Source organism: Oryctolagus cuniculus, chromosome 7 (genome assembly GCF_964237555.1).
Source record: "Oryctolagus cuniculus chromosome 7, mOryCun1.1, whole genome shotgun sequence".
NCBI lineage: Eukaryota > Metazoa > Chordata > Mammalia > Lagomorpha > Leporidae > Oryctolagus > Oryctolagus cuniculus.
In genome coordinates this window covers 52,537,693-52,562,865 of record NC_091438.1, presented here as the reverse complement: position 1 = coordinate 52,562,865, position 25,173 = coordinate 52,537,693, and the positions used below count along the sequence as shown (strand labels likewise).

At 40.4% G+C, this 25,173-nt stretch overlaps 1 protein-coding gene across 4 annotated transcripts in view; it reads right to left on the bottom strand.

Moving 5' to 3' along the window:
* GDAP2 (ganglioside induced differentiation associated protein 2) overlaps positions 1-25,173 on the bottom strand; it is a 69,490-nt gene that overhangs the window by 28,754 nt on the left and 15,563 nt on the right. For all 4 annotated transcript variants that reach the window (XM_002715714.5, XM_051857360.2, XM_008264590.4 and 1 more), the window contains 5 exons: positions 17,255-17,408; positions 16,305-16,393; positions 10,397-10,473; positions 8,194-8,353; positions 4,765-4,921 (listed from right to left, as the gene is read on the bottom strand). In XM_002715714.5, the coding sequence (XP_002715760.1) occupies positions 4,765-4,921; positions 8,194-8,353; positions 10,397-10,473; positions 16,305-16,393; positions 17,255-17,408 (637 nt within the window). The remainder of the gene's footprint in view (positions 1-4,764; positions 4,922-8,193; positions 8,354-10,396; positions 10,474-16,304; positions 16,394-17,254; positions 17,409-25,173) is intronic.

Sequence of the window (25,173 nt, the reverse complement as noted above, 5' to 3'; positions counted from 1 at the left end):
CAAATCTCTTTAATTTCTGCTGGATTCTCCTATCTGCTTTTGTATTTAATCTACTTCAAGGTTACATGTTAAGTAGCCTCTAGAAAAATTCCACTGAAAACTGTGAGGGAATGAGAATGGAAAATAAGTCTTAATAACATTATGACAAGTTTGACCTCACAGGCCACCAGAAAGGGTATGAAATTCTCTGGACCACACTTTCGAGAACTATTTTTATCATGGTTAAAGCAAAGCAAGGAGGTCAACAGTCTGAGGCTGTTGTCTTTCATAACCAGAATCCTTACACAACCATACTGAAACTTAACTTAGAGGCATTCCTTGCAACTGGTCAATTTTGGAAATAACAAAAACAACAAGCAAAGAGAGATTCAGACAATCACAATCAATTAGCTGGATCATTCACAGAGAACAAAAATGTCTAACTACAGCCAATCAAATCATTTCTTTGCTTCCACACTTAGCTTGTAATGTCCCACTGCTCATACTCCAGAGCTGGGCTCTCTGAACCTCTTCTGGTTTTGAGTGCAGTCTGATTCCTGAATAGTTCTTTGCTCAAATAAACTCTGTTATTTTGTCTAAAATGTTTCTTTTTAATGTTACTTTGAAGTATTCTGCATTATAGATGTAAGACAAGGCTGCATCTTCAACTCTCACAGACATTGAGCGTGTAAATGGGGAACCAGAGACTGTTTAAATTCAGACACAGCTGAAGAGAATGGGATGGCAGAGGATGCCGCCTGGTTCCGGCTGTGGGACTCAGGCAGTGCTGCTCATCCAGTCTGCCCCCATGTGCTGATGGGATGTGCACAGCAACCTGACAGCTGCTAAGAACTCCTGCCTCGACATACCTTCATGCCTCAGACACCTGAAAGTAGGAGCTGCCCAAGAGAGGGACAGCCTTATTATCTCTAGATACTTGTATCTTTTAGAATGTTTCCTGAACCAATAGAAAAATCAACTGTGTAACAAACTTGACTGTTAGGATCCAGGCCCTCCACCAGCACTGAGGACAGTGTTTTACAAGCTGTCTTCACACTCATTCCCAGAATCTACTCCTTGGCTGAGGACTCCTTTCCAGAAAGTGTGGACTTAGTCAGTACCTATTTATTTTAATACTGACTTGAGCAGTACTAATTAAGTGAAACAAATCAACTCATTTAAATAAGAGACAAACAAGGATCCGGCCCCGAAACAAACTTAAAATACTACAGGTTATCTGTATCATTTCCTGGAGAAATGAAGATATGTGACATGTAAGCATGTATGTGTGTGTGAGACAGAGAGCAGAGACAGAGTGAGAGCATGCAGAGAGAAAAGCTTGGCTGACCCAATAAAGGTGATAAGCATGCATTTCCTTGCTGTGAACACAAAAACCCTCTCTCTAGTCCCTGCCCAACCTCTCTGAGGTTGGTGTGTGAGTGGGTTGAGGAGGATGGCAGAGAAGGCAGCCACGCTATGGTGGCAACTCTGAAGGCTCTTCTTCAATGAACCGTAAATGTGGGAACGTCATTCGACCTATTGGAAAAGTAAAGAGGTCACATCACACTGGATCAGTGATCTAGGGCACAAAACAATCAGCTAAGAAGCTTCAAAAGGAGGATTCTGGGGCCTTCCAGCAGAGGTGCTGATGCAGGACACTTTGTGTGGGATCCATGAGTGAGTACCTTAACAAGCACCCTGGTGATTCCATCGCTCATAGACTGTGGACTCCACTTTGGAAAGCTGGTCCAGGTGCTCACCAAAATTCCGTCCAGTGATAAAGTAGTGGGGAGTGCCCAGAGAGCAGTGGATCTCATGTGTGGACTGCACCCCCCTGAACAGGGCATCTTCAGGGGGTTTGCAAAGTCAACAACGTGTTCATAATCACACCACGACATTCTATGTCTTTTTCACTGTGTTGACATTTACACTGACAGTTCAAAAGCAAGTGCTAGGTGAAAATGCCTGGCGATGGCCTTATCACAAATCAAGGCAAAGGCACCCAACTCTCACAGTAAGTAGTTTTTGGATTCTTTATTGCCAAATACTTGCGGAATAAAAGCAGTGGGTTAATGTCTTCAATGCGGGAATAAAAAATATTAACTTCATTAAAGCAACCCTTGAGAATCCATCTTTTTAATATTACTGTGTGACAAAATGGAAAGGACACATAGAGTACTTCCACATACTGAAGTACGAGGTGTGTGGAAGAAAAGCACTGTGTGACTGTTTGAGTTGCAAGCGGAACTAATTGCTTTTCGCATGGGACTCCCATATTTTACCTCACAGAATGACTGGCAGACAAACTATGGCTATTCCATGAGTATGTGGCAGTTGTTTTCTCAAAAATGAGTAAGTAATGCCACTGCCTTAAGAAAAATAACCAGAGCTGACCCTGTGGTGTAGTGGGTAAAGCTGCCCCCTGCAGTGCCGGCATGCCGTATGGGCACCGCTTTGTGTCCTGGTTGCTCCAATTCCGATCCAGCTCTCTGCTATGGCCTGAGGAGGTAGTGGAAGATGGCCCAAGTCCTTGGGCTCCTGCACCCATGTGGGAGAACAGAAAGAAGCTCCAGGCTTCTGGCTTCGGATCAGCACAGCTCTGGACATTGTGGCCATCTGGGGAGTGAACCAACAGATGGAGGATCTCTCTGCCTCTCTGTAACTCTGCCTTTCAAATAAATGAATAAATCTTAAAAAAAAAAAAGAAAAATAAAAAACAGCATTTGATTGCTAAATGATAAACGTTGCCAATGATAAAACTTGAGTTTTAAAAAATATATATAACTTTGGAAAATTTTTATCATCACTAGAAGTTTCATAATATTTAAAGGTTTTCTGTTGAGACTGGTAGTGACACCAACAAACATAATTTTTTATACTATGTAGTGAACTGTCTCAATATTTGGAAGAACTGAATAATTCATTGATTCAATATTTTCCAGAAGATCAAAATATGATGTCATAAAGTCTAACTATAAATTCCTATTATAAAATCTGTTCAAACTGCAGGTCAGAACAGTATAAAGATTCATGAATATTGCTTAAGAATCTGTCTAATAGTTGAACTTTAAGAAACTACCATTTAGCAAATTGTGGTATGGTATAAAAGAATGTCCAAAATTATCTGAAAAGGCTATTAAAATACTTTCCCCCTTTTCAACTACCTATCTGAGTGAGGTGAGATTTTCTTATATACTTTACCCAAAACAACTTATTGTATCAGTTTACAAACAGATAAGAAAATCCAATTATCTCCTATTGAGAGAAATGTTAAAAGATATGCAACACTTGAAATAAAATATAAAATGCTACATTCTCATGAAATAAAGAGATATCCTTAAAATGAAGTTATTTATAATGAATTAGTAGATAATTTCTCATATTATAAGTGATGTTGGATATAACCCATGTGAACAGAGGCTCTTTGGGATCTTAACAAGTTTTTAGGGTGCAAATAGGATGACCTGAGATCAAAAATTTTGAGAACTCCTAGTGTATAAATCACAATGTGAGAAATGCTAAAAAAAATTAAAAAAAAAAAAAAAAGATGCCAAGTCATGTGAGAGACAGCCTAGTCATTGTATTGGAAGAAACATGTTTGCCAGATGATTTGTTTACATGGTTAGGCCCAGAAACCACTCAAAGTATCATTTGTGACTGTATCCTTTTAAAAAGCTGTTCACGGGTGCCCTCTGGTGGCTTAACTGCTTTTTTTTTTTTTTTTTAAATCAGTATACACTGACGACCTGGGACTGAGGACATAAAGAATTCTAATTCTACAAGACACTCCAGAGATATCTATCCCAACTACCACTTTATAAATGAAGACTGACAACATCCAGCCTAAGAGTATAAAACAGGATGACAAATGCTATGCTATGCTTTGCGTAAGTACAGGGTATAAAAAAAAGTGTACAGCAGGAAGCATCTGTTCCAGACTTGCAAGGTAGGTCTCCAGGGCAATGCTTTAAAGATGAAAGGTGGAGAACAGGCAGGAATTGAAAGATGAGAGCATTCCAGTCAAAAGGAACAGAAAGCACCAAAGCTCAAAGGTAAAACAGTCCACAATTTGCTCAGATTTAAGGGAACAGTAATGGCCAATTTTAAGAGTTTATTAAGTACCAGCTGCTACATCAAGTTAATTAAGTTATCTTATTTAATGCTCACATATCAACTAACCTTAAAAGTTGATGGCAGATACTTATAGTTTATGATTTTTCTCCTCTGTATAATTTTTTGAAAAGCAGTTAGCCTTATAAGCATTGTTAATCTTTAGAAAAGCTTACAAATAAATGATAGCTGCTCCTATGTTTTAAAAAGAACTTATTTAAAATTCTTTAGAAAACACCTGGAAGAAATGGAATGGGTCAGATGCTTTATAAGAACTTTGGACTAATTCAGAGAGAAAACAAAATTTTAAATTTAATAAAACTGTAGATAATGCTTTGATTCTAAATGTAGTAAAGTAAAAACTTTGTAATTGCCTTTTCTTTTTCCTAACTTCTACTTTTAGAATATTTCCTCACATGGAGACACTAGATAGGAGTGCTGAAATCAGACCTGTCTGAATGTTGACTTTACCACTTACTAATTGTGACCAGTGATAAATTACTCAACTTGGAGCATTTGCATCTACAAAATGGGGATGGTATCTTCCTCACCAGACATCACAAAGGATAAATTAAAACACATTATGTGTATATGTGGATCACTGGGCAGATGCAAGGTCCCTTTCTGGTTTCTCATGTCCTTAGACATCTGACATTCCCAAGGGATTTGCCTTACTTTCTTTGATGCTGCTTCTGCAGTGCTGCCTCTGATAATTGTCCCTGCAGGATTAGTTTTCTTTGCTTATCAATATCTCCTTCCATTCGAGCAAAAGCATGAGAGCCAATGAAAGAGAGATCAACTCCCAAGCCTTCATCCTCTTCTTCTTGGTTGTCTGTAACGAAAATACCACTATCAATAGAGAGCTTAGGATGAACCTAAACAGAAAAGAGACTGTAAATGTTGCAATGGAGATGACTGTGAGGTGTCAAAAACAGGGGATAAGGGTTATGTTTTCAGAATGAAAATGAAATTAGAGTTAGGCATTTGTAGAACCAAAATAATGCAAGAAATTGCTTGTCATGTATGATACAAGTTTTAGAAATATGCAAAATTAAATCAATGCTACCTGGGTGTAGCTTTAGGAAGAAAAAAGTAGAATGTGATCATCAACAAAAAGACAGAGGTAACTAGACTATGTTTGAGTTTACACATGGTAATTAGACTGCACTTGGGCTCACAAGAGATAGCTCTGCCACACAGCATCTAACAGAAGAGACAGATAAAGAATTAATGTCTAGAAGCAGTCCTAGAGCTCTGTGTAAGGAGGGAGCACTTGACTGGCACCTAAAGCCCAGCCCTTCTGTCAGGTAAAGTCCTCAGGAAGACAGATGGACCAGTATCACAGGGAATAACCCGCACTCACTAGGAAATATTTTAATTATAGTTTAGGAACCTGGTTTTCTTCTATGGTCAAACCAACATAATCATTTTGTTCTGAAACACCTACAGCTGTCACTTCAAATTCATAAGTAAACTTTCTGATGTGTCTGTATGATAAATGTGAATCTGGGTAGCAGAAGCCACTCTCTTAGGAGATCATCTCTTAGCCTGGGACCCATTGCCTTACGAGACCTGGTAACAAGGAGAACAACAATAAAATAACAAACTTTAAATCATGGGGCACTTCCCAAGGCAGTGCCATCACTTGAATTCCAGCCTGGCTCACCATCAGCCGGGATCTTCCCACACCTACTTCACTGCTCCTCATACTGTGATGGGCCAACAACTTAGAAAGGTTTGGTTTCATTAAAATGTACCTGTGAATCATAATATTTCTTCAGTCTCTTAAGAGGAATTTACTTTTAACAGACAATATATTAATTGAAAGTATTTATGAACAAATATTTTTTCAGAGCAGTGAAAACAAGTCAAGTACTCTGAGGATTGGTTAAAAATCTCACCTACTGCCCAGCATTTGCTGTTCCCTACTCCTCATCACACTAAATGTACTTTATGGAGAAGAAATTAGTTCAAGGATCCACTCTACTGGAGGGTCTCTTAAAGTACCCGGTGTCCCTCCGGCAAAGCTTGGTTAACAGACATTTACTATTGCTAGATCATTTATAAGCCTCCCCGGCCACATCTGATATGAGTCTTTATACTAGGTTGACAGCAAACTCTTAACAATGCTGTCTCACATCTCATCCCTTCACTTTGACCTCTTTTCTTTTTCAGATTTATTTATTTATTTGAAAGTCAGAGCTAGAGAGAGAGAGACAGAGAGGGAGAGAGAAAAAGAGAGAGACAGGCAGAGGAGAGGATCTTTCATCTGCTGGTTTACTCCCCAGTGGCCACAATGGCTGGGCCTGGGCCTGGGCCTGGGCCAGGCCGAAGCCAGGAGCCAGGAGCTTCTTCTTGGTCTCCCACATGGGTACAGGGGCCCAAGCAGTTGGGCCATCTTCCTATGCTTATCCTAGGCCTTTAATAGGGAACTGGATTGGAAGAGGAGCAGCCAGGACACTAACTGGTGCCAATATAGTAGCTTTATCCACTATGCTACAATGGAAGCCCATTTCTGTTTCTCAGAGGGGCACTGACTATCTGCCAGCCTAGCTAGAGTCACTATAAAGTTTAAGTGCTACCACAGGTGTTCCTGATAAGGTTGGAGAGGCCAGCAGGACACCTGAGGGGTTAACTTATAAACCAAACAAAAAAGAATATTAAAAAACAGCTTCTACCCTATTTCCTTATTAAATAAATTTATACAATCCTTCCCCTGCTGCCACCTCGCATGGAAAAAAATGTTTCTACAGTTTCTGCCCAGATCACCAGTCTTCCCTAGTTTGGAATGCTATACGCAAGGTTCCTTAACAAACTCTTCTATTCTCATTTAGACCATTCTTCATTGGTCTCAAGCGTCATTTTAAGTTTGGTGGTAGCAGGTGGGGAGGGGATCGCATGTTCCACTCACCTTCAAACAATATGGTGATAAATGGAGTGGAGGATGCACACTTTGAGTGAGTAATGGCTCAAGTAGCTGGATCCTTGCCACTAACACAGGAGACCTGGATGGAAGGTTAGGCTCCCAGCTTTGGCCTGGTCCAGCCCTGGCTGTTGTGGACAACTGCGGGAGTGAACCAGTGAATAGGAACTCTTTCTGCCTCTCAAGTACATAAAATAAATAAAAATTTTAAAAAGCAGTCAAGTATTCTTCCACAGATTTTAAACTGATACTCATTTTTAAAAGAAATGTTCACATTAGTAGTTTCACAGTAATTCCCTAACTTGGTAGACTTCAAGCTAAGTTTCAGCAGTAAAGCCCGAGAGGCAGGTCTCCACTGAGAGATTTCTGACCTTGAACGTGTTTGGGTGATGATCAGCACAAGCTGTTGTGCAGGATTCAGCAAGGCTCCGGCCTAACGTGCTGTAACTACTCCTGTGACCTACATTGAGTGTACCACCCACAGAGACAAAATGAATGGCTTGTATTCTTGCCATTAAGTTAACAGAGCTTTTGGAGGACACTGTTCAGCTACTTCAAATATTACATGCTACACTACCGTCTTGTAGGAGACTAGGATAAGAACGTGTTACATGCAGCCCTGAATCCTCATTGCCTAACACAGACTTGGGAAGTATTTCTTTACCTACCTACGTGCCCATAGACAGATTTTTTTAAAAGATTTATTTATTTATTTGAAAAGCAGAGTTACATAGAGGCATAGGCAGGGGAAGAGAGAGAGAGAAAAAGAGAGAGCGAGAGAGAGAGACTTCCATCACTGGTTCACTCCCCAAATGGCCTCAACAGCTGGAGCTGGGCTGATTCCAAGCCAGGAGCCAGGAGCTTCTTCCTTGTCTCCCATGTGGTGCAGGGACCTAAGGACTCAGGCCATCTTCTGCTTTCCCAGGCCATAGCAGAGAGCTGGATCAAAGTGGAGCAGCTGGGACTCGACCCAATGCCCATATGGGATGCCAGCACAGCACCAGCCCCCAGACATACTTTTCAAAAAAATTTTAATTTAAAGAATAAATCTTATCAGGACTAGGAATCTGAGTCCTGCAAACAGAGAGCTTCCCAAAGATGAAGCTAAACTTCCTGTTTCCTTGGTGGTGATTTTTTATCAGTACCTTTGCCTCCTCATGAGGCAGAACTCTAGAACTCACCCTCCGGAGCACCAGGCTTTTCACTGATTCTGATCTGCCGTTCAGGTACCACAGGCTCCCCTTCTGCATTTCCAATATCTGCAGGTAGGTAGGGCAAAGATCGACTCTCCTCCTTCAATGACCTTGGGAAGTACAGAGGTAGCAGCTTTTGGTAAGTAGCCTGTGTCAGAAAAGCAAGACATTCTGTAAATAACCACAAAGAGAAGGTATGGCCTGAGCAGTGCTGGGTGCTACTCAAACACTGTAACAACAGCCTGTGTCAATCAGGAATACACACCTTACCTCTCCCGAGCTCAGATTAGTGCTGTTTGGTTCTTGTATCCAAGATCTGCGTTTGGTAGCTAGTCCAGTAAAATGTGACATGATGCTGGCAACTCCAGCTCACTGAACCTGGATACCTTCACTTACTGAGGGGGCTGCTGGAAGGATGACTTGGCTGTGCTGAGACCTCCTTAACTCAGTGTGCATTAAGGCACATGACACAGGCTTTGTTTTTGAGGGATTTTTTTCTTTTTTTACATCTCTACTTGTGAGGGATTGCAATTTCATGGCTTTTGTTCTTTCCCTGAGTCTTTTTTCTTTCTTTTTTTAAATAAATAGAATAAAATTATTCTACCTTATAATTTCCAAATGGATGAGTCCACTGGACTCAGTTACAAACCCAGGATACATCTAGGTGTTCAGTGTTATTTTTCCTATATCTTGAAGCATTTTGCTTTTTCATCATCCTAGAAATTATTTTTACTCAATACTACTCATCAAATATTCTGTTAATTGAAAAAAAGACTAAATTAAAATCATCAAACATAAGAATGATGAAATCACCTTATAGAAGGACAATAAGATCATTCAAGAAATCATTATCCTTGGCCGGTGCCACAGCTCACTTGGCTAATCCTCCGCCTGCGGTGCCAGCACCCCGGGTTCTAGTCCTGGTTGCTCCTCTTCCAGTTCAGCTCTCTGCTGTGGCCTGGGAAGGCAGTGGAGGATGGCCCAAGTGCTTGGGCCCTGCACCCGCATGGGAGACCAGGAAGAAGCACCTGCTCCTAGCTTTGGATCGGTGCAGCACACCAGCCGTAGCAGCCATTTGGGAGGTGAACCAACGGAAGGAAGACCTTTCTTTCTGTCTCTCTTTCTCTCACTGTCTAGCTCTGCCTGTCAAAAATTAAAAATTAAAAAAATTTAAGAAAAGAAATCATTATCCATCAGTTTTCTTGTGTTGTCCACAATCTTGCCTTTTTTTTTTAAGGTAGAGTTAGAGAAAGAGAGAAAGAGAGGAAGAGACATCTTCCATCTGCTGGTTCACTCTTCAGATGGCCACAACAGCAGGGGCTGGGCCAGGTTGAATCCAGGAGCCAGCAGCTTCATCAGGTCTCCCAAATGGGTGCAGGGGCCCAGGTACTTGGGCCATTCCCCACCTCTTTCTCAGGCTCATTAGCAGGGAGCTGGATTGCAAGTGGAGCAGCTGGGGCTCAAAACAGTGCTGGCGTCACAGGCGGTAGCTTAACCTGTTACACCACAACCTGGCCCCTCTTGCATCATGTTTTCAGAAAGTATGTATGAAGACCAGAAACATTCTCTTTATAATTTGTATAGACATAATCCCTTTCCTATTTTGCCAAAGCACAGACAATGAAGTAACTTGTTCAGAGATACAAATAGGAAATATTAGAAGCTAAATAGGATGGAGCATTCTAAGACTAAATAATACCTATTAAGACAAAAATAAAGAACTGCTTTTCTAAAATGGTTCTGAATTAAACTGAAACATACTCAGCTTAATTACATGTAACAAAAACATGTAAATCTCACAATTTATAAAACACCAGCCCCTAAGCTGGCCTAGCACTTGCTTCCAGCTCAGGGAGCACCACAGATTTCCCAACATGGTTGTTTCTGGTTATGCTGCGCAGACACCTGCGGCTTGGGTGACAAGGTGATGCCGTGAGAGCTAACAGAAGGAGCAGAGCAGAGCACCTGCACTGTGAGACTCCACTTAGAGTGACAACAACTTAGCAGTGAAAAATATGAACACTCCTTCTTGACTTTTACTTTCCAAAATAATCTTCAATGATAGTTAAATCCCACTGTGAAATTCGTACATAGATAATCAAGATTTGTCTGCTAGAAATTCAGTATATATAAGACAAATGCAAACATTTAAAAGAGAACATAAGATTTAATACTACAATTATCAAAATACCTCTTCAAGTTCAGAGACAGCAAATACGACCTTTTCAATGGTTTCTCCATGAATCTCTAGAAATCTCCTTACAGTGCCTAAGAAAAAGAATAGATGGATTATTCAATAAATAACAATTTACATGGAAAAGAAACTCTGCAAGTTTTGTTTCTGTAACGGATCCCCGCTCATTTCCTTCAGATCTCTGCTCAGTGATACTCTACTGGTGAGATCATCCCAGAGCAACCTACATGAAAATCCCGCTCTGACTTGTTTTGTGGAGTTCCTTGTTTACGGTGTGTCCTCTCTGCTCTCCCCTGAATGAAGGCCTCACAACCTTAGGAACTTCATTTCCTGCTCTATTCCCAGACCTTGACTGCAGACACTTCTCTCTTACCCAGCACATGCTCCGTTCCCAGGGCCTATTGACCCAGCACAAGTGTCTACCCATGCATTCAGTTACAGTATTGGGTGTCCTTCTCAGCCTTACACCCTCTGACAAACCAAAGCTGAATTTCGTTTTCTTAATTTCATGTTATCTCCAACAGCTTTAAGACCTAGCAGCCTTCTCAGTTCCCAACTTGCATTAGTCCGTAATGCCCATGACCCTACCCTTTTAAAATGTTGTCCTCCAGAGTTCTGTCCTTAACAGGTCCAAATCCTGACCTGCATCTTCTCCCCTGTTCAAAACCTATTCCTTTACCTGAATCACTCTTCCTTCATCCTGTATTTTCAAGTGCTTCCCATGATCTTTCAACCAGATTGCTAGTATTTCTAATATCATTCCTTCTCTGTTCCAGCTGTTTCAGGTTCTCAATGTATACATAGACATCAGCAATAAGCTCTGACCTGTGCTCCAAGTTTCTTTCTTTTCTAAGTCTGCACATGCACTGTTGGTCGAGTTATCTTCTTATGCTACCTCTCTTACTAAACAGCGGAACAGCTCTGCACAGCTTATGCATTAAGATTCAGTCTCCAGCATGACTCTATATTCCCCCTCCCTGCCAACTGACCATCTTCCTCTACTCTGTTCCTTAGTCCTAGTCCCAACTATTCCTTCTGTATAGCTTAGGTCTTAGCTAAATATATTTATTTGCTGTACTTACAACATGCTGCTTACCTGCCTTTCACTAGAATACCATTCTTCCAACATTCCCTTCCCTTGGTTTGAATTCCTACTCATTTTTCAAGACCCAGTCAAAATCCATCCCTCTGGGTGCAACTCTACCTTTCCTGTGCTCCTCTTATACAGACAGTCTTCAACTTATAATGGCTTGGGTTTGACTTACAATTTTTCTACTCTTCAATGGGTTTATTGGGTGTTAATGCATTTTTCACTAACCACTGGCTTGTTGGGACATAATTCATTGTAAATTGATGGAGGAGAATACATATCTTTTGAACATCTTTCTACTTGTAAACTTCTCAAAACATTTAACAGGTAGGATGTGAACTTTTCAAAGTAAAGCATTTTTTACATTAATATGATATTATAATTAAGACACAGCATACCTTAAGGATATGACATGCAATCATTCACAAGTAGGTAGTAAGTAGTAACAGAGTCAGTAATACATGGTTCTGGTTATATACATATTGCCTGTCTTGTTCAACATCCTAATTTGTTGAAGGACTGAACAAACATTCCTAACTTTCCCTCTGTTAGGTGGTAACTTATTTTTCATTTCTCCTTCTAGTCTTCCTTAATACTTATTGAAAAATGAGCTTTCAAAATGGGATTTTCGTTTATTCTATCTATGTTTATACCAAGTCTTAACATTCTCACATAGCAGTTTTGCAGGAGATAATTGCAGTATTTCCTTTGGAAGAAAAAATACAATGTCAAGTAGTAACGAAACTGAATTCTCTTAGCAGAGTTCATACACAAAAGCATTTCTACAAAAAGAGGTGGAAAAGACGATGACGTGACTTTAGTCCACACTGCTAGTGAGTACCATTCCTTTCAAGTTTCACTATTCTCTGTACACTATTCTCTGCCTTCAACCATGATGTCATATGCTTAAAGTTTAGTGACTACCCTTTAACTGGTGACAGTGACATATGGGACATTAATATTCTCAACCTGGAAACACAAGAACAAAAACTTTCATTTTCTTCTTTTCTTTTTTCTTTTCTTTTTTTTTTTTTTTTTTTTGACAGGCAGAGTGGATAGTGAGAGAGAGAGAGAGACAGAGAGAAAGGTCTTCCTTTTGCCGTTGGTTCACCCTCCAATGGCCACCACGGCTGGCGCACTGCGACCAGCGCACCACGCTGATCCGAAGGCAGGAGCCAGGTACTTCTCCTGGTCTCCTATGGGGTGCAGGACCCAAGCACTTGGGCCATCCTCCACTGCATTCCCGGGCCACAGCAGAGAGCTGGCCTGGAAGAGGGGCAACCAGGACAGAATCTGGCGCCCCGACTGGGACTAGAACCCCGTGTGCCGGCACCGCAAGGCAGAGGATTAGCCTAGTGAGCCGTGGCGCCCGCCTTCTTTTCTTTTTTTTTTTTATACCACTGTATCCTCTTGCATTCAGCAAAGAACCTAATACAACAGCAATAGTTACTCAAATTTGTGCTGACTAAAATAAATCCATTTATTTAAATGTAGATATTTATTTTTTTTCTGGGAAAAAACTGAACTGCACTAAAAATATTAACTAAATAAAAATTAACTAAAAATAGAAAAAAATCTCAATGTGTCTATCAAGAAGATATAAGTATTAGGTTTCAAATGAAGTAAATTTTGATAACAGTTTAAAAAGAATGCTTTTCATAGTATGGACTTAAGTATTCTATCATTAGATTTGCTTCTGGACCATATATGATACAATAATATACAGGCATTTGTTTTTAAATGCTTGAGAAAGTATTCAAGAAAGCAGCATCATTGTCTCTATGTGTGTGTTTGTGCATTTTAAAAAATGAGATGCTACAGTTTTGCTATTGGATTTACTACATTTAAGGTGTCATAATAAGATCTGTAATAGATCAACAGGGTCTTCTAAAATATAAGTTAATGAAACCACTCTGAGAGCTATATATTTCATTTTTGCCACTTAAATTCCTAGAAATTGCTTCAACAGAGTCGCTTATATCCTCTATTGATCCTCACCTGCTATTACCCATCACTCTCAAGTTGACCTCTCCTATGGTACTATATTAAGTGATTTATCTGGGACCAAAGAGCAATCTTGTTGACTCTCTATCCAATGCATTCCATGCAAAACAATGCTCCTGGGGCCAGTGTTATGTTGCAGTGGGTTAAACCACTGCTTGTGATAGTGGCATTCCAAATTGGAATGCTGGTTCAAGTCCCAGCTACTTCACTTCTGATCCAGCTCCCTGCTAATGTGCCTGGAAAACCAATGGAACATGGCCCAGGTTCTTGGGTCCCTGCTACCCACATAGGAGGCCTGGATAGGGTCCCTAGCTCCTGGCTTTGGACTGGCCCAGTCCAGCCATGACTGATGAAGCCATTTGGGGAATGAACCAGTGGATGGAAAATTTTGTTTCTCCTAAACTTCTATTCTTTAAAATTACTTTAACAAGAAAGGAAATATAGAAGTTATGAGATGATAGGGAAAGGGATAAGAGGAATCAGAACATCAAAATTTGCTGAAAGCATTGAGAGAAGGAGTAATATCAAGGCAGGAATTTTCATTGGGAAAGGCACCATTTAGAAGACAGGCAAGGTATAACAGGTCTTTTCTAAGCATGATGAGTTACCTAATCTAACAGGTGACCAGACTTAAGAGTCACAAAGCCTGGATCTAAGTTCCAGGTCCTGCAACCCTGAGTCTTTTAATTGTGTAATGGACATCACACTAAAACAAGGGTTGTTGATGAAATTAAATCCAATTTTTCTGCCCATTTTAAAAAATACATACTTGTATTTCTTAAGTAAATACCATATTTTTCTTTTATTTTTTTAAAGATTTATTTATTTATTTGAAAGGCAGAGTTAGAGAGAGGGGAAGACACACACACACACAGAATCTTCTGTCTGTTGGTGTACTCTCCAGTGGACATAATGGCCAGAGCTGGAAAGATCTGAGGCCAGGAGCCAGGAGCTTCTTCCAGGTCAACCATGTGGGTGCAGGGGCCCAAGCACTCAGGCCAATTTTGGCGGCTTTGTCAGGTGCATTAGCAGGGAGCTGGATTGGAAGCGGAGCAGCCAGGACTCAAACCAGCCCCATATGGGATGCTGACACCGCAGATGGTGACTTTACCTACTACCCCACAGAGCTGGCCCCTGAAAATACCATAACTCAAGCATTCACACAAAAACGAAAACATAAGATCCCTGCCTTTCAAGAAGTTGTCGAGGGGACTGGTGTTAGCGTGTAGCAGGTAAAGCTGCATCCCATATGGGTACAGGCTTGAGTCCTGGCTGCTCTGCTTTCAACCTAGCTCCCTGCTAATGTGCCTGGGAAAGCAGCAGAGGATGGCCCAAATCCTTGGGTCCCTGCACCCATGTGGAAGACCTGGAAGAAGCTCCAGTTTCCTGGTTTTGGCCTGACCCAGCCCTGGCCGTTGTGGCCATTTTGGAAGTGAACCAGTGGATGGAAGATCTTTCTGTCTCTCTCTCTTCTTCTCTCCCTCTCCCTCTTTAACTCTGTCTTTCAAACAAACAAAAATTAAACCTTAAAAAAAGCTGTCATATATACATATGAATTATAACTATTACATATTTACATATATGTATACATATTTATTATAAAATCCTTAAGTAGTAAAGATATTCATTTTTAAGACATGTTATAATTAAAAGGACTATTTAAGACAGAATAGGTCCTTCACGCTAAATTTTAGGTTGTATAACAATAATTTTATACATTCAGAGAACTCTGTAATTTTGGATAGATATGATATTCAGTTTGTCTTTAAATTTGGGTCTCAAAGATGACCTAGGATGGTTTCCCTTACAAATGATAAATGTTTTCTACAATATCTGCCACAGATGGTCAAGGAGGCTCTGCATGAATGTTCCCAGTGAGAAGGATTTTACCAAAATGCTTCCTGTAATCGTCAGTCTGATCTCAAAAGGGACCAAAATCTCCTTCTTTGTAACTTGGTCTTAGATTTGCCTTCTGGAATCATTTACAATCCTACGAGCACCTGCAAACCTCCTGAAACAGTGTGCACGTTCTGTAATTATGTGCACTCTCGCACAGTGTTCTTTCACTGGATGCTCAAAGTAGTTTATGATGGCACCGCTGCCTGTAGCCAAGAACCACTGCTTGGCAAATGCAGCACAGAGTAAGTCGGCAACAGCACTCCTTTAGACATTTGAAGAGGGAGATGACATTTGATAGAAGCTGGCTCTTCTGTAGGAGGGACACCATGAATATCTCAAACTGTCTGTCAATGTCTTATGAACTATGATATCCAGAACTACCTACAAAACTAGAGATGTGGTCTGAACCTAACTGTAATACAGGTAGGTCATGGTCTTTCTTAAGCTGAATGTCGTATATGTTTTGGCTCATATTGATTGAGATCAGTCTTTCTAAAGCATAAATGCAGAGTTTTATATTCAAATATCATACGTGAGAGCTGCTGTTTAAAAAAAGCAAAGTGCCATACAAACATGATATTATGAAATATGTTTTGACTGCACTATTGTAGACTATTAGGGCTATTCTGAATCCTAATTCAACTACCTAATGCACTGGCCATACTTCTTGTGTCAGAATCATTTTCCAATTCCATAGGCAAGTCTTCCAAGCCTTTATTCAAATGACCAAAAATATCAACTCAAGAAAGGAAGCTGGGAAATCTGTAATCCTTCAATAGACACTTCCTTCCAGGCTGCCACCATCAATTAGTCAATTAGTCAGTTAATCTTCTCTGGCTAGAACTACTTGACTGTTGATAAAAAAAAAAACTGTAAGACTCACTTTTATACCGCACCTCCAATACTACTTACGAAGCGCTATGTGTGTTGCGTCTTCCAAAGGATAACCTCGTTTTGCAGAATTGATGACACAGAATCCAACGGAAGACATTGACTGCTCTCTGCAAACAGAAACACAAAAACTGCACTGCATTCATGATACTCACACAGGAATACAGTTTGTTTTTTTTTTTTTAAGATTTATTTATCTATTTGAAAGAGTTACACAGAGAGAGGAGAGGCAGAGAGAGAGAGAGATCTTCCATCCAATGGTTCACTCCCCAATTGGCCACAATGGCCAGAGCTGCACTGATCCAAAGCCAGGAGCCTCCTCCAGGTCTCCCATGTGGGTGCAGGGGCCTAAGGACTTGGGCCATGTTCTACTGCTTTCCCAGGCCATAGCAGAGAGATGGATTGGAAGTGGAGCAGCCAGGTCTCAAACAGGCCCCTATATGGGATGCCGGTACTTCAGGCCAGGGCGTTAACCCGCTGTGCCACAGCACCAGCCCCCACAGTTAGTTTCAAAATGCAGCTCACCTTCTTCCCTATCTCTTCAACAAACCCATTATGACAGCTAATCTAATTGCATCACTTAATAATCATATTAATATGTAACTTAATTGTTTAGGGGACATATTATTTCAAGTTAAAGCCTAAATAAAAAGGGAACAGGTTAATTCTCAAGTCACCCAAATCTGCTTTATCCTTTTAAGCCTGAAGAGGGTCTTCCTAAATTTAAGGTCTTCCTAAACTACCTAAGTTCCTTAAAATTTTACTTCAGTAGGTAGGTTTCACCTTTAAAATAGGGGCTTTTACCTGGCCAGTGTGGCCATTTGGGGAGTGAACCAGCAGATGGAAGATTTCTCCCTCCTTTCCTTTGTATAACTCTGTCATTCAAATAGATAAATGAAAAAAAAAAAAAAAAAAACTGGGGCATTTAACAATGTATGGCATGGCTAGTTCAGGAAATGAGCAGACCATACTTTGCCAGCTGAAGTACATTTCTGTAGCAGCTGTACAGGGAGCTCTCAGCTGCTGTGCGGTAGCGGCTCTTATATTTAGGTCCCACTGTGTGAATGATGAACCGGGCAGCCAGGTTGAATCCTTTTGTCAATTTGGCTTCACCTGTTCGGCAACCTGGGAACAGTAGGAACCATACATTAAGTGGGGTGATACTAGAGAAAGAAAACAACAAATCAAAGCATAACAATAGGTGAAGTATTAAGAATTTTGAGAGACGTCAGTTAAAATAGATGTATTGAACACAAGCATTTATCTCTGTTCCTTTCTGCTCCCAAACTGACAGTGAAGCCATACAACAGGCTTAAGCAGAGACAAAGGGGATGGGAGAGAACATGGAACAGATAAGCATCACCAAAATTCTGGAAGACGGAAAGTCAATGGACTTGCGGTAACTGACTTAGCAGAGCAGAGACCCTTAACTGCTTGCAGAAATGGGCTAAGCAGTGGGAAGCAAGCTGATCTATACTGAAAAGCATGGTTGGATTCAGACAGACTGCTTTGATTCAGATCCTGAGTCTACTCTGTGTCTCCTGTGGTATCCCAGGCAGAAGCTCGGCCTTGCCAGGCCTCAGATTCCTGTTTAAGGGAGATACCAGCAGCACTTCACAAGATTAAATGAGTTAACGTGCAAACTGCATGCAAGGCTATTCATGATTCCGTTCTTACTAGGGAACACTAGAAAGGCTCAGAAATCAGAGGCCCTAGTAAGTACTTCTAAAGGCTATGCTGTAAAGGGGGCCTAAAAGGGGAGGCCAGGTTAAAAGTCCGAGAACAGGGGACTCTGCAGCAACCCCTGCCCTAGCCAGCACAGCAAAGTGACGACTGCTTTACCACCAGGGCAGCAGAGAGGATTTTTATTCTCTAAAGATGTTGAACTGGAGAGTTTCTGGACTCCAGAACCCCAGGAGCAGCTGAAAAGGAGGGATTACACTGGTTAGAGAAACGTCTAGACCTTTGCCCCTAACTGGCTCCTGAAACAGATCCTCAGGATTACATCCCTGGAGAACTCCTTCCCTGGGAATTAAGAGGCTCAAGCCAGAGGACCTACAGACTGATAACCGAGCGAAATTCCCCAGATAAACAACAGGGCTCCATCAACGGTAGACTGGATAAAGAAATTATGGGATATGTACTCTTTAGAATACTATACCGCAGTAAGAAACAACGAAATCCAGTCATTTGCAACAAAATGGAGGAATCTGGAACACATCATGCTGAGTGAAATAAGCCAGTCCCAAAGGGACAAATACCATATGTTCTCCCTGATCGGTGACAACTGACTGAACACCAAAAAGGAAACCTGTTGAAGTGAAAGGGACACTATGGGAAACGGTGACTTGATCAGCATAGCCCTGACTGTTAATGAACAACTTAATACATTATCCCTCTTAGTAGTTTTTTTGTCTGTTCTACTTAATATGACTGGTTTAATTCTGTAATTAATACACAGTTATTCTTAAGTGTTGAAATTTAACTGAAATGTGATCCCTGTTAAACATAAGAGTAGGAATAAGAGAGGGAAGAGATATATAATTTGGGACATGCTCAAGCTGACTTGCCCCAAATGGTAGAGTTAGAAACATACCAGGGGACTCCAATTTAATCCCATCAAGGTGGCATGTACCAATGCCATCTCACTAGTCCAAGTGATCAATTTCAGTTCGCAATTGATCATAATGAAAGGACTAAGAGTCAAAGGGAGCACATAAGCAAGTCTAGTACCTGCTAACACTAACCGATAGAATAAATAAAGGGGAGAGTGATCCAACATGGGAAGTGAGATACTCAGCAGACTCATAGAATGGCAGATGCCCTAAATAGCACTCTGGCCTCAGAATCAGCCCTAAAGGCATTCAGATCTGGCTGAAAAGCCCATGAGAGTATTTCAGGCATGGAAAGCCAAGACACTCTGGCAAAAGATCTCTGTGAGTGAGATCTCAGTGGAAAGAACAGGTCTTCAAAGAAGGAGGTACCTTTCTCTGAAGGGAGGAGAGAACCTCCACTTTGACTATGACCTTGTCTAAACAAGATAAGAGTCGGAGAACTCAAGGGGCTTCCATAGCCTTGGAAACTCATGACTGGAGCATAGGGAGATTACTGATGCCATAGACAGGAGTGTCAATTGGTAAAGTCAACAACAGGAGTCACTGTGCACTTACTCCTCATGTAGGATCTCTGTCCTTAATGTGCTGTGCATTGAGATTTAATGCTATAACGAGTACTCAAATAATATATTTCACTTTGTGTTTCTATGGGGGTGCAAACTGTTGAAATCTTTACTTAATGCATACTAAACTGATCCTCTGTAAAAAAAAAAAAAAAAAAAAAAGAAAAGAAAAGAAAAAAAACTATCAACTCCCAACTTGACTCTCACTGGGATTAAACATGACAATAGGTCTGATCTGATTTCATCATCATTAAAAAAAATCATCTATTATTTTTCACTTTATGTTTCTGTGTGGGAGCAAACTGTTGAAATCCTTACTTAATGTATACTAAGATAATCTTCTGTATATTAAGATAATCGAAAATGAATCTTGATGTGAATGGAAGGGGAGAGGGAGTGGGAAAGGGGAGGGTTGTGGGTGGGAGGGACGGTATGGGGGGGAAGCCATAGTAATCCACTATTCGTACTTTGGAAATGTATATTCATTAAATAAAAGTTAAAAAAAAAAAAAAACAACAGGGCTCTTGCTCTGTCAACTGCTTCAAAGTTCACCAACAATAACTTTTGCTTACTATTATGGACTGAATGCTTGAAATTCTGAAACCCTCCTCTCTAATGTGATAGTATTTGAAGGTGGGGTCTTTCGGGGTAAATAAGGATTAGATGAAGTTATGAGGGAGAAGCCCTCATGAATGGCACTAAAATCGTTCGTTACAAGCGTCCCCAGAAGGCTTGCTTCCTCTCTCTGCAACAGGAAGATTCAACAAGAAGCTGACAGTCTGCACTCCAAAGGTAGGCCCTCACTAAGACCTGACAATGCTGGCACCCTGATCTCACTTCCAGCCTTCAGCATTGTGAGAAACCAATTTTTGTTGTTTATGAGCAGGCCAGTCTACAGTACTGTTATAGCAGCTTGAATGGCCTAAGACTCACAGACACAAAGCTCCCATCAGCATATTAGTTTCTCCCTCTTAAATGCAGCTAATACTTAAGGATCACCAGGAAGTGAGGGCAGCCTCTAGCAAAAACGAAATAAAACAAACAAATTCTCAAGACAATGAAGGGAAGGAAACAAAAAATGAATTAAAAGAAATTGCAGGGGCCAGTGTTCTGGCCTAGCAGGTAAAGCTTTTGCTTGGAACAGTGGCCCATACAGGGCTGGTTCAAGTCCTAGTTGCTTCACTTCAGATCCAGCTCCGTGCACATGGGCTGGGAAAAGCAGTGGAAGATGGCTCAAGTGTTTCAGCCCCTGCCATCCTTGTGGAAGACCTAAATGAAACTCCTGGCTGTTTCAGCCATCTGGTGAGTGAACCAGCAGATGGAAGATCTCTGTTTCTCTCTTTCTCTGTGTTAACTCTTTCAAAATAAATAAAATCTTAAAAAAAAAAACAAACTCAACACCAATATTATTATAATCAGAGAAGAAAATATATGCATATACTTCAAAAAGTTTATGGACTATGGAAATAAAAGATAAGTTTAGGGGCTGGCACTGTGACTCAGTAGGTTAATCCTCCCTCTGTAGCACCGGCATCCCATATAGACGCTGGTTCTAGTCCTGGCTGCTCCTCTTCCAATCCAGCTCTCTGCTATGGCCTGGGAAAGCAGTAGCAGTTTGACCAAGTGCTTAGGCCCCTGCACCTACGTGGGAGACCCGGAGAAAGCTCCTGGCTCCTGGCTTCGGCTTGACACAGCTCCAATCATTGAGGCTATTTAGGGAGTGAATCAGTGGATGGAAGACCTTTCTCTCTGTTTCTTCCTCTCACTGCCTGTAACTCCATCTCTCAAATAAATAAATAAAAATAAAAAAAAATAAGTTTATTTTGATGCAAAAAATTTTTCAGATCCATGTACATTAGAGTGTTCAAAAAATTATGACAAATGTGTATTTTGAAAACACTATCTATGGAGCTCAAAATTTTTGGCACTAAAATCAACTTATCTTTAATTCCATTTTCCATGAACATTTTGAAGTACCCTTGTATAGTACCTTTGAAACAAAACCAGAATGTTGTTTTTTTAAAAAAGAATATTCACAGGATAGGAAATAGCACTAACATAATTGTTATAGCCAAGTAAAAAATATGATAGCAGAAATCTAAAGTTCAATGAAAGGGTTTAGATTAGAGTTGAGAAAATCTCCCAGAAAGTAAAATAAAAAGATAAAAAAAAAAACAGAAAAGAAAATTAGAGGATTAAAAAAGGAAGTACAATATTTAATAGACTTTCTTCACAAAGAACAGAGAGTACAGAAGGAAATTACTAATGAAACAAAACAAGAAATTTCCCAGAACCGAAAGACAAGTGTTGTTTTAGACTAAAGGAGCCCACAGTACACCCAAACCACATGAGCGTACATCTCTGTGAAATTTCAGATCGGAAATAAAGATGAGATCATAGAGCTTCCAGGAACAAACCGGTAACAGAGAAAGAATCAAGAGAAAGAATATCATCTGACTTTTTCAGTGGCAATAGTCAAAACAGAAGATAACGCCTTTAAAATTCTAGATGATGACTTTCAAACTAGAATTCTATTTCTAATTAAGTATGAAGACAGGACTATGATCTGGTAATTTTGTACCACTACACCCTTTTACTTCCTGGTAGATTTACTCACAAAGTTGAAGGTGTACATAAAAAAAAAAAAAAAAAAAAGAGAGAGACATAAGATCTAAGAAATGGGTCCAGGGGTTCAGTCCATTAAAGAGGAAAAACGATTTGCCAGGATATTTTTAAAAGTTCCAGGGCAATATTTGTGCAACAGTCATAGAGAGCAGTCAAGAGAGGAATCAGAGAGGGTGGAGGACACCGAGGAGTTTTACCAAGAAAAAGTAGAACTGAAAGATAAACTGTATGACTTTATTGAGAGGTCTGCAGTTGTATTTGAAAGCTTCCTGCTAATGTGCCAGGATGGTCCAGGTGTTTGGGCCCCTACCACCCACAGGGAAGACCAGGAACAAGCTCCTGGCTTCAGCCTGGCCCAACCTTGGCTGTTGCAGCCACTGGGGGAGTGGATCAGGGGATGAGATATTTCTCTTTCTTTCTGTCTCTCCGTAACTCTGCCCTTCAAATAAATAAATCTCAAAAAAAAAAAAAAAGGGGGGGGGGTTGCAGTGATGGGTATGTGGGAAAATAATTACACACACAAAAATCAAATTATTAATAATCTAGAGGAAAAAGCTGTACAAAAGAATACTAATCCATTTCATCTATATATATGAAATACATATAATTTGTTCACATAATATAAAAAAACTAGCTATGAATAATACTTAAATAACCACAACACTAATGCCGACCATTAATTTAATCAAAATCATGACAGAAGAATTTGGAAAGATGGGAAAAAAAGGAAAAATGTTTATTATATGTTTATGTAAAAGGGGGGATTGGATGAAACAGTTTAGTCTTTTCCTTCTACATTAAAAAGTCAACAGATAATGAAAAAAAATCAAGATGGTGGTTTAGCACATTATTTGGAAAGAGAAGGGAGATATCATAGCATAAGACACGTAAAAGGTTGAGTCTACTTGCCCCTGGAGAATAGGATTGAGGTAGGGAAGGGAAAGGAAGATGACTGTGGCTTTCTTCATAGATTTTCTTCATAAAATTTTTTGACTTTGCAAGCTATATATATCAATCAATAAAAAGTTGTAAACACATAGTGATACTCAAAAACCAGAAAGCCAGAACAGCTATTAAACCAATACTTTACTTTGAAAATTGGTAATTAAAAGAATTAGACATTTATCCCGAATCTCCAACAGAAACTGTAATTCAGAATAATTAATGAGGAAAAGTTTTTTCACAGAAGAGTGCCAGGTAGTAAACATGTATGAAATGACAGATTTTAGAAAACACAACTTCCTAGTCTTAAAATATTGAATCAGATAAGCAGTATCTCCTTGGTGCTAAAACATTAGGTGACTATGTGATTGGCAACTGAACATCCTGAGAGCCTAAAACAGTATCAGAGATTAGTTTTCAGCCAGAAGGGTAAAACATAACTGGATTAACAGGAAGATCAGACCACCATCACCCAAGCAGGCCAGTGCCAACTAGGCACCTGGAATGGCCAACAGGTCAATCAGCTTTTACAGATCCTCACTTATGATACACCATTAAATACACAACACAATATTACCTATGAAATGAACATTTTAGCCAAAACTTAATTCTACTAGTTTAAAAGAAATACAAATTAATGGCAGCTTAAGTAAGCCAGACCAATCCAGAAGGCAGAACATCTTGAAAAGAAATGGGGGGTTGGCGCTGTGGTATAGCTGGTAAAGTCGCCACCTGCAGTGCCAGCATCCCATATGGATGCCGGTTCAAGTCCTGGCTGCTCCACTTCCAATCCAGCTCTCTGCTATGGCCTGGGAAAGCAGTGGAAAATGGCCCAAGTCCTTGGGCCCCTGCATGCGCATGGGAGACCTAGAGGAAGCTCCTGGTTCCTGGCTCCTGGTTTTGGATCGGCACAGCTCTGGCCATTGCAGCCATCTGGGGCATAAACTAACAGATGGAAGACCCTCTCTCTCTGATGCTGTCTCTCTGTAACTCTGCCTTAATAAATAAATAAATCTTAAAAAAAAAAAAAAAGATAATTGGGCTATTTCACTGAAGTCAAGGCCATTAGAAAGGGACTGTTGTGGATGAAAAACACACACGTACGAAATAGAGACCTAACAGTAAGATGCAGTGTGTGGGCCTGGATTGGAAACTGGTTAGAATCAAATGGTTACAAAGGATATTTCTGAGTCAACTGGAAGTTGTGTAAGCAGAGTCTGTGTATCAGATGTAATTTCTGAAACTAAAAGGAGGAATTCATTTGCTGAAGGCGGCAAATTGTAGAATAACATATAAGCACAATTATCTTACTTTGAAAACAATACACATGTGATTATTTTATTTTGGTAACAAAAATGATAAAAATGTGTGTATACAGCCACTTAGACAGATGCAGGAGGACACACACTAGAATGCCAATATGGTGATCTTTGTGTGGTGGAAATGCTAAGTGCATACTTACTTATAGCCTGTGTGTACCTATAACTTTCTTTTTTTTATTTTTATTTATTTATTTTTTTATTTTTTTGACAGGCACAGTGGACAGTGAGAGAGAGAGACAGAGAGAAAGGTCTTCCTTTTGCCGTTGGTTCACCCTCCAATGGCTGCCGCGGCCAGCGCACTGCAGCCGGCGCATCGCGCTGATCCGAAGCCAGGAGCCAGGTACTTCTCCTGGTCTCCCATGAGGTGCAGGGCCCAAGCACTTGGGCCATCCTCCACTGCACTCCCTGGCCACAGCAGAGAGCTGGCCTGGAAGAGGGGCAACCAGGACAGAATCCGGCGCCCTGACCGGGACTAGAACCCGGTGTGCCGGCACCGCAAGGCGGAGGATTAGCCTAGTGAGCCGTGGCGCCGGCCCAACCTATCTTTCTATAATTTACATTTACTGTTTCTAGAACTTGAAAATTATTTTAAATAAATAATGTAAATGTATCATCTTGATTTATTTATTTTTTTAAAATCAAGCAAGCTAACACGTAGTATTTGGGCATTCAACTTGCTGAATCAATTCTGGAGATCTGTCAGGTCAGAGTTCAGAATCAAAAGGAGTTTTTGTGTTCTGAATAGTCTGTTCCTGGGACAGCAATTTTCCTTTAGTAACTGTCATAAAAACTATGGACACAGAGCACTGGAGTTACACTACGT